This window comes from Chlamydotis macqueenii, chromosome 12, assembly GCF_036417535.1.
Source record: "Chlamydotis macqueenii isolate bChlMac1 chromosome 12, bChlMac1.mat, whole genome shotgun sequence".
NCBI lineage: Eukaryota > Metazoa > Chordata > Aves > Otidiformes > Otididae > Chlamydotis > Chlamydotis macqueenii.
Window position 1 is genome coordinate 11,713,225 of NC_141567.1, and position 9,161 is coordinate 11,722,385.

Genomic DNA, 9,161 nt, shown 5'->3' on the forward strand with positions numbered 1-9,161 from the left:
GTATTCAGTAGTTGATGTCTTATTGATAACTCTAATGCAAAGTTAGTTAATTAGCGAGTATTTGGGTGATAGAGAAAGATGCAGTTCTAAGGTTATGTAATGTTGCATAAGCTTGTACTATGTTTAGCAAGGGGTGAGGGGAAGTTACTTTGGGAGTTCTTCCCCCGAGGAGGAAGGAGCGGCGTAAAGCGACAAGTGATGAACTGACCATAACCCCCATCCCCTGTTCTACCCCTGTGCCGCTTGCAGGGGGAAGGTGGTAGAGATAATGTTAAGCCTGGGAAGATGGAGAGGTGGGGGGAAGTTACTTTGTTCTCTTCCACATTATCCTGCTTTAGTTTCAGCAATAAATAAATAGTTTTCCCCAAGTCGAGTCCGTTTTGCCCATAACGGTAACTTTAAGAATCTCTCCTGTCATTATCTCAAACCTCAACCCTTTTTTGTTACATTATCTCTCCCTGTTCTCTCAGAGGGTGGGGGGAGTGAGAGAGAGACTGTGTAGCTTGCTCCTGAGGGCGGCTAAACTACGGCATATGTTAAAGTCACAAACTGTGCAACAAATGATACTGGTCTCCAGCTTACTGATTTAATGCTAGACTTTGAGGTTTAATTTTATTAAATGCTAGTAGCTTTCTGCTTTTTAAAGCCATTCTTCAGGAATAAGAAATAGCTGCCATTATCTGCTGCAGGTGTAAATACTCTTTGAGGGTTAAGAATATGAACATGAATACCTCCGGTGTATAAAGCTCATAAGCAAGCCAGTGCTGAATCATGATGAGCAGGGCATGGTCTAAACTATGGCTTGTAAATGGATGATACTAAATCACAGCTCTGAAGATTGAGTTATACTACTTGCTCCTGACATTAGACAAGACAAGGAATTCTGCACTCATGTAAAAGATTGTTGTGTCCAGATTCTTTTGTTCAAGAATGTAGTTGAAAAAATGCAAACCCCTGGGTGATGTTTCTCTTTTTTTCCTTCCTTCCTTCCTTCCCCCCTGCTCCGCCTTCCACCCTCAGTGTATATACTTCAGCATTGTAGCTCTTCCCAAAGCTGTCACGTGTACTATGGAAAAGCTGGAGACGGCTGGGGAAAAACTTCATGGGAGGCACAGAAATCTCTCTGGGGGCTTTCTGTTTAGTTTGACTTCTTATGCAACTAAAAAACATAAAGCAAGAAAGCCCAAGAGAGTCTTTGGCTTTATGCCTGTAGTGTGGCTTGAATTCCTTCAACACCGAAATAACAAACCATCTATTAACACAAAACAATACAAGCAGTGCAACTCTTCTGTCTCTAGAGCTCCCTGTCCTGGCTATAGAGAGCAGCCGTTGCTCTCCTGGAAGTAGCCCAGTCTTTGTGCATTTCTTAACTTAACTGGACTCAGCCACATGTGAGGCTTCCCAGCTGGGAGAGTCTTCTTCAGCTGACTCCAAAAGACCATGCTTGGCTGGTTTTGGTATGTTTGTTTTTTGCTGTTGTTGTCTTTGGTTTTGGTTTTTTTGGGGGGATTTTGTTTTTGTTTTTTTTTCTTTAAAAAAATTCAACCTATGAGTCCGTATCGCTGATTGAAGACTCAGGCCCTCATTGATGGGAGTACATTGAGGCTGTGAGGGCTCAGTGATTTAATAGATGCTGCTGCACCTTCTATAACGGGGTTCCAGCGTCTTGTGATTATTTTAATCACAAAGTGTTATATGCTTTCCTAGCAAGAGAAAGACTAAGTAAAGCACTGGAAATAGTAAGGTTGGGCTTGATTCTTTTTTTTTTGGTCCCATGGTTGATGTATAACTTTTAGCAATGACTGTTGCAGGTCAGAAATGTACAAAAAGGAACCTTGGGTCTTGGGAAGATTTTTGCTGTGAACGCTGCTGCCAGGAGCTTGAAAAAAGAGAGACTGCGTGCCAGGAGTTGAAAAGAGAGCTGGAGATAGCCCGCAAACGTCTTCAGCTTGCTGTGAAGGAACATGAAGCTAAGTCAGAGCAAATCCAAGGTTAGGATTGTTAGTCACCTAAAGAAAACTTCAAATGGCTCTGCCTTGCTGGCTGCATGAGTCTTTCATCTGTTGCATTGTTTAGTTTTCTGTGGATGGAATGGATGTGTGTGCATACTTAAACAGCAAACAAACCCCCCACAACCAAAAAAACACAAACCGACCTTTCTCCCCCACCTCCAAGACCGGCCCCCTGCCGTGACTTTAAACATTACTTATCAACTTAGTACTCCTGTGTGTATCAGGAAAGGAACAGAGGAAAACTGAACACGTGGCAGATGTTCTTTGAATATGTGTGTGTGTGGATCCTGTTGCCTGTGAGGGTTATACTGATAGTGCACGTGTGTGCACATGCACACGTATACTTGTAAATGTATATGAGCCAGGGAGGTCTTCAGCTGTCTCCTTCGGGGCTGTTTTGCTACTGTGCACATACTCACACCCCCATAGTGGGAGTATAAAGAGCAGAGTGGCCCCAAATGTTACTTGGTTTCTCTTGGCACCAGTAGTAGTAAGCCACTGACCACAATTTTCTTGTACCTTCCTGCAGTTAATAACTTGAAGCTGTAGTTCTATTTATTTTCTTTCTTTTGTAAACCTTAAGCTTTAAGTAGGCTTTATGTAGTCTCTTTGCCTTCTAAATCAAGATGTCCTTTTTCTGTCATGTCACTCTGAAATTAGAAATACAGGACAGATGACTGAGAAAAGGTCTCTGGTTCTTAAATCATTCTTTCCTGTGTGCCGACTGTTTCTGCCAATGATGGATATGAAATATCCCCTCTGTTTTTGGAAAGGGAGGCTTCTGTCTGTAGTATGGAAGTAAGGCTTTTCTGAAGCTATTTCTGAGGGGAAAAGGTGGTGCAAAGTAACTTGCTTGAGATTCCTCCATGGGAGGACACTGCTTCCAATTCAGTACTCTTAATACACACCCCTCTGGCTGTGGGGTAGTGATTTGTTGTGATTGCCCTCTTTGCTGTCCACATCTTATTTATGACATTCCCAGTATCTGTTTCACCTTGTGTGGACAGACTGGTAGTGCCTGGTGGTAAAACCTTCCTGGGACTTGGCCGTGAGTTTAGTCAGTTGCAATGCTATCTGACGTGATAACAGCATCCCCAATAAATGCAGGTATCAGTTGAATCGTGCACATCTGTCGTCCTTTCAGGATAATAGACTCCATCCTTTATTACTTTATGTAACTTGGTAGAGGTGTCTGGCCATAATAAAATCTGGGCTAACAAGGATGGAAAGTCTTTGCATAACAAACCCCTTTGCTGTACCTGTAACTACTCCTGCAGTTGGGTCTCCCTCTCTGGGCCTTGCATGCAGGCTTTTCACTCGGAGGAGGTTGTATTGATTCATCTGTCTCTAGCCACAAGAATTCCTTTTGTCTAGATTTATTTCTGAGAGGATTTGTAGGAAGAATGCTTGCTTTGCTTTGTTCCTGTGCTTAAGAACTTTCTTTCTTGAGTGTAATGTACCATATGGAGCACAGTTCTCATTCAGTTGGTATCTGTGGAACTCTGTCCCCGTATTCAGCTGTATTGAAGTCAGTAGAGGCCTTTGTTTTAAGGAGCAGAACAAAGACAATGATGTTTTCTCTGAAGGAAAACATGTTGGTGATTGAATAAGAGGATCATTCTCCCTGCAGTGTTTTAATCAGTTGAAGCTGTACACAGTAGCGTTCAGGGCAATTTTTTAGGCTTTCCTTAGAGCATGGCAGGAATTGGACTTGCTTTAGATCCTGGTTCAGGAGAGGGCTCAAACCACATCCTGAGGGTCAGTAACGCTGTGGAATTGTTTGAGCACGCCTCAGTGAAAGGTCACTGTGGCTACTGTAAGCAGGTTTGGCAAATGGTCAGCTTGGAGAGAGCAGATGCGATGGTAGATTGTAGCAAGTGACTTAGTTGCCAAAGGCTGTGGTTTGTCTGGGGGTGGGTTTTTTCCCCTCTTTTTTTATTTTTTAATTTTTTTTTAATGAAAAGTTTGTTGCCTGCTCTAATGAATTTTGGGCTCAGTGAGGATGAGTAAAATGCTGTATGTTTGTAAAGGAAAGGTTTTTGCCAGCTTGCAGATTTGTGAGCAAGGCCAGGTCAGTAAGTTGCACAGATTTGCATAATAATATTTCTGTGCTTTTTTATTTCTGTATTCTTTTGTCAACAACCATATAGCATGTAAACTTCCTTGGCGACTGGAGGAAACACTGAAGGATAGTAGGAGGTTAATGAAAACAGAGGCTACTGCTGTCACCAAGGTCATCACAGATACAACTCTCAATGGTTCAAAATGAGATTTGAACTACAAATTGGAATCTCTGAAGGCCATGAGTTGCTTCTCTCTGTATTCCAGAATAGCTGCTTGCTTTTTGCTTTTCTGTGCATCATCCTAGAGAAGGGAAAAAGCCAAACTTGTCTGTGTCTTTCCCAGGGTTCAGATCCTCATATTCTACCCGTGAAAGCCTACATTCTTCCAGAAGGAAGACTTGTCTTTAATAAGACATGCCCTCTGTTGTGTGGTCCCAGTCTTTGTTTTCCTTAGGCCATGGTTCAGGTGAGAACTTCTGTGACTGGATGTGATGGAGATATCTCCAACATTGGGTGTAGGTGTTCAGTTCATGTTGGTTTTTTTTGCTAAAATAGGAAAGCTAGTAATCAACTGTTGATTTTTATGGGTCTATCCAAGTTTATCCGTCAGCTCAAGTTATGGTAAATAGCTGTACCCTTTTAAAAAATACTAATTTGCTTAGATTAGATTACATAGCTAATAAATGGATTTTAAGGTGCTTTAATTTTCAGGAGATGACCCACAGGTGAACTATCTGTATGCCATGATCAGCAGTCTTCAGTATCGGCTTGAAGTCCTATGCTTTGGGCTTTTTCAGCTCCACTATCTTCTCATTCTCTGTGGTGGCTCATTATAGTATTTATACGCTTCTTAGTTGCATTGATCAGAGTTCAGCATGGAAGTCCAGCCTTTCTCTGTAACACTGGCTTTTCATTATTCAAAAAAAAAAAAACAAACCCAAACTAACAACAACCAAGTTTTATCTCTCCAACCCAAGAAGGCACAATTGCTAACTCACAAATCAATGATTCTCCCCACCCTGCCCTTTCTTTACAAGTATGCCTGGTATCTCTGAAGTTCTGCCTCCAGTGTAGTGCTGGTAATGGCATATGAAGACTTTCAGCTTATTTAATTACTGTATGAGATAACTTTTATATTCAGGCTTCACTGAAGTGTATTGTGATCGATTCCTGCGTGCTTGTTACTGCAGCAGCTGTACATTTGCTGATGATACTTTATGACATTGAGCTCTTATATCAGAGACAGCAGTTTATGTAGTAACTTCTGCTGCCATTCAACTTGAATTTAGAGAAGTGTAGTGAATTATGGTTCATCTTTTTTTTTTTTTTTAATAGAAAATGAGAAGGTTCTAGAAGCTCTAATTGCGGAAAACTCTGAGATGAAGACTAAACTGAAAGACCTGGGAACACCACCAAGGTATTTAAAAAATTTAAAGAAGCTTTTTTTTTTTTTTTCTAAGATATAAGCTGCTTTTCTTGTGCAGTCTGACTTATGTGCATTTCAGGTCACTGTCAAAGGGAGGCGTCCCAAAACCTTGTACATCTTGTGACTCTGTGAAAGGGCTGGAAGAAATGCGTGCTCAGTACATTAAAGCTGTGAGCAAGATTAAGTGTAAGTACTAAAATCTTAGCTAAAAAGTTAGGAGAGCAAAATAATTTACTTTGTCACTTATTCCTCCTTCAGCCAACTTGCACAGGAGTCTTGACAGCCAAATGGCATAAGAAGTAAATTTTTCCTTCTTACTGGAGTGAATGTGAGAAATGGAATTGTCGCCATAATCTTAGACAAGATTAAGTGTGGTGGGTGAAGCCTTGTTAAGCCATCCTTGCTTTGTTGCACTGTATTATGTCTTACAGTGGTAAAGTGTATTTTGAGAACGGAAGCAAACAATCTACCTACCCTGCAGCTTTTCCTGAGTGGAGAATCTACTTTTCTCTTGTGCTGTATCCTGCCTTCTGGCTTAATCAGCAACCTTCTGGCATAGGAGAGAGGGTTAAGTGTAGCACCAGGTCTTAAGTGCAGCAAGTCCCCAAACACCAGCTGCACTGCCATCAAAGAATTCATAGACCCACATTTTACCAGCCAACGTTCCTCCCAGATCCCTGTGCCTAGTGTTTCCTGTTGCTGCTAAAGATGCAGAATTGGACAACTGAATTCCTGTTTGATGCTTTGTAGCAGCCTGCTCTGGTCTTCAGTAGCATTTGTCCCGTAGGCAGCACTTCGCACAAGTGTGTGGGTGGAATCTTGGCAGGTAAATCCAGGCCCTTGCTGACTTGCTCTAGGTCTGCCACACAATCCCAGTGTCTAGTGTTGGCTTTTTTCCCCCTCTGGGGGAAAACTAGTACTGACAAAGTGTATTTGTAGGTGATATGGTTCGTTACATCCATGAAAGTAAGGAGAGAGCTGCTGAGATGATTAAAGTGGAGGTTTTAAAGGAGCGCCAAGAAACGGCACGGAAGATGCGCAAATACTATTTGACATGCCTTCAACAACTTCTTACTGATAATGGGCAACATGAAGGGTAAGTTCAAGTATGTTTGGAAATCACTGTTGGTTTTGAAAGAGGTGTGTAGATGTTTGTCTGGTGTTTGTCCACGTTGGAGCAAACAGTATCTGACCTAAAGTCTTGCCAGTCTGCTCAGATTGGCATGGGGTCACTGCTGAGCAGTTTGGCATACTGTCTTTTTGGTAACGTTACCTTGAAGTAAAATGCAGAGTTGAAGAGGAATTACCCTTAAACTTTTTTTTTTTTAATGTTCTGCAATTCTTCGCAGAGCTGAAAAGAAAATAATGAATGCTGCTAGTAAGCTTGCAACAATGGCTAAAGGACTTGAAACGCCTCTTCGACACATTCCCCGAAGCAAATCTACCCGCTCAGGTATGTTGGATTCTGTAGTTGTTTTCTTGATCGTATTGATTTAATGCATGTAGTAATGAAAATGCAGATGGAAAATGAAGTACTACTTATTTATAAGCTTGCTAGTGGAAATGTAAATAAAAGCTGCTTATTGTGACAATGCTTACAAGAAGCAAAACAAACAAAATAACCTAGTTTTATTTCCAGCATTTACATTTTCTTAAATTAATTTATTTCCTTCCCTCCTCTCCTAGCTCTGCTATTAAATTTTGATCCACCACCTGGAGCTGAGTACTCAAAAAGAGATTGCTTGCTTGAGACTCGGTCAAACCATATGGAAAGCAAATCATGTGGTGAAAACATTATCCAAAAAGCCAATGATCAAGTTGTTAAGAAACATGTACCCCATGACTTGAGACAGCAGTTTGATGCAGTGCAGACTGAAACTCAACACATGCTTCATGAAACAGTGACTTCAAATATTCAGAACAGCAATCATTCTAAAAATTCGGATGGTGCTTCAAGAGATGCTGTGTCAGACTTTTATTCAAATGAAGATGGAAGAAGGGAAAAATCTGGCCCCATCGTAAATGTAGACAAAGGACTCTTGTGTGCTGCTGGTAATGCAGCACATCAGAATGCTCTTCCATCTGCTCTTCAAGTAATATTAGAAGATGTGCATTCACCCATCTTTACAAATGGCCATAACATCTCTGGGCCAACTCATCATACGCTCAAGAGCAAGAATGAGAGAACGATTTCGAAAGAGGATAAATGTACCCAGTCATGCGGAAAATGTAAAACGAAATCTAAAAGAACTCAGGAATTTGATTTTCAAGGAACTCCAGAAAGCGATGAAGGAAGTTGCAGTGAATGGATTTCTGTGAATGCAAGCCTGGGTCTGGATCGTACTGATAAACCTCTCTTGCATCCTGGACAAAAAGCCGGTACTAATGTGCAAGCACAGACTGCATACTGTGAAGAGTTTGCTCACATCAGGTCATTTTCCCCTCCTGCAGATGAAAATGTTGTTACTTCTTGGAGAGACATTTCTAATGGCAATGGCGAGACTCTCAGCACAAAAAGCAGCACTAAAGTTTACAGTAGAGGCCACCTGATACCAAACTCGGAGCATACTTCATTCCTCAACGCTGAGAAATCAAATTCTACTGTCACACAACTCGGTGTGTCACCAGATTCAAATGTGGGAAAATGCTGCAACAAATGCTTAGAAAAAAATGGTGTGGGATCCCCCGTCTCTTCAGCAAGATAGTGGTTTTGATAGCCCACTTCCTAACTTGACCCAATACCAGCGAGTCCTCGTTTGAAGGAAAGAAAGATAACTTGATATTTAAATATCAAGTGTGAGGATTGGGGAAAACGTGTTCCACTGTCTCCATTTCATGATCAATGTTGCACAATTTGAATGTTATGTGAAGAAATTCTATAAGTTACTTGAAATATTAGACTTTCGTACCTTTGTAATAACACTTTCATGTTTTTATGGTGTATTATATACGAATTTATTAAATAGTGTATTTTTATATTAAGTTTAGCTTGCAGTGCAGTGTTTATCTAAAAACAAAGCTACTGTAACTTGTAGTAGTCTTTTTTAATGGTTATAAAAATTCCTTCAGAGCTCAATGAGAGATGTTTTAGGATTTGTTTGAAGTAAGCATTTTAATTGACTTCCATTTTGACGGACCTGCTGTAAGCCTCTGTGTGCAACCCCATAATAAAAGCAAAAACACTTGCAGTTTTTTCTTTAAATTATTACAACAAATCACATTTCAAGTATTCTTCCCTTTGGTACAGCAAAAAAATAGCTTGTACTGGGCAGAGGAAGGGTATAAATTAGAATAACTGTGTTTTGCAGGTGTTCCTTAAATAGCGTAAGTTTTCAATGTAAACTGAAGATGCAGTAATGTTCCTCCTGATGCTTAGAAAGCTTCTATTTTGAAGGCCTGCTCACATTTTGAAGAGAATTATGAACTGCATCTTTTTTCTAGATATTTTGCTTTCCTTGGGATGGCATTTCAATTCTAGTGATGCTGTGAGGAAAAGAGGCGTTTTGCTGCTTGCTTCCATAGCGTGTGGTTAAATCATACTTGTTGCAATTAACAGCGTGGCTATGGGCCAGCAATCCACATCGACAGTTATGTGGAAGATGTAAACAAAAAGGTTTTGCTTGTTATTATTCTGTGATATCAGAAGAAGAAAAAAGACTG

At 40.7% G+C, this 9,161-nt stretch overlaps 1 protein-coding gene across 1 annotated transcript in view; it reads left to right on the top strand.

The window, feature by feature from the left end:
• Window positions 1–8,689, top strand: part of CEP152 (centrosomal protein 152) — a 28,744-nt gene extending 20,055 nt beyond the window's left edge. Inside the window, exons 22-27 of the mRNA XM_086757684.1 lie at window positions 1,812–1,991; window positions 5,411–5,492; window positions 5,581–5,687; window positions 6,441–6,597; window positions 6,851–6,954; window positions 7,188–8,689. Coding sequence (XP_086613810.1) covers window positions 1,812–1,991; window positions 5,411–5,492; window positions 5,581–5,687; window positions 6,441–6,597; window positions 6,851–6,954; window positions 7,188–8,206 — 1,649 coding nt within the window. The 3' untranslated portion in view covers window positions 8,207–8,689. The remainder of the gene's footprint in view (window positions 1–1,811; window positions 1,992–5,410; window positions 5,493–5,580; window positions 5,688–6,440; window positions 6,598–6,850; window positions 6,955–7,187) is intronic.
• The last annotated feature ends 472 nt before the right edge of the window (window positions 8,690–9,161 follow it).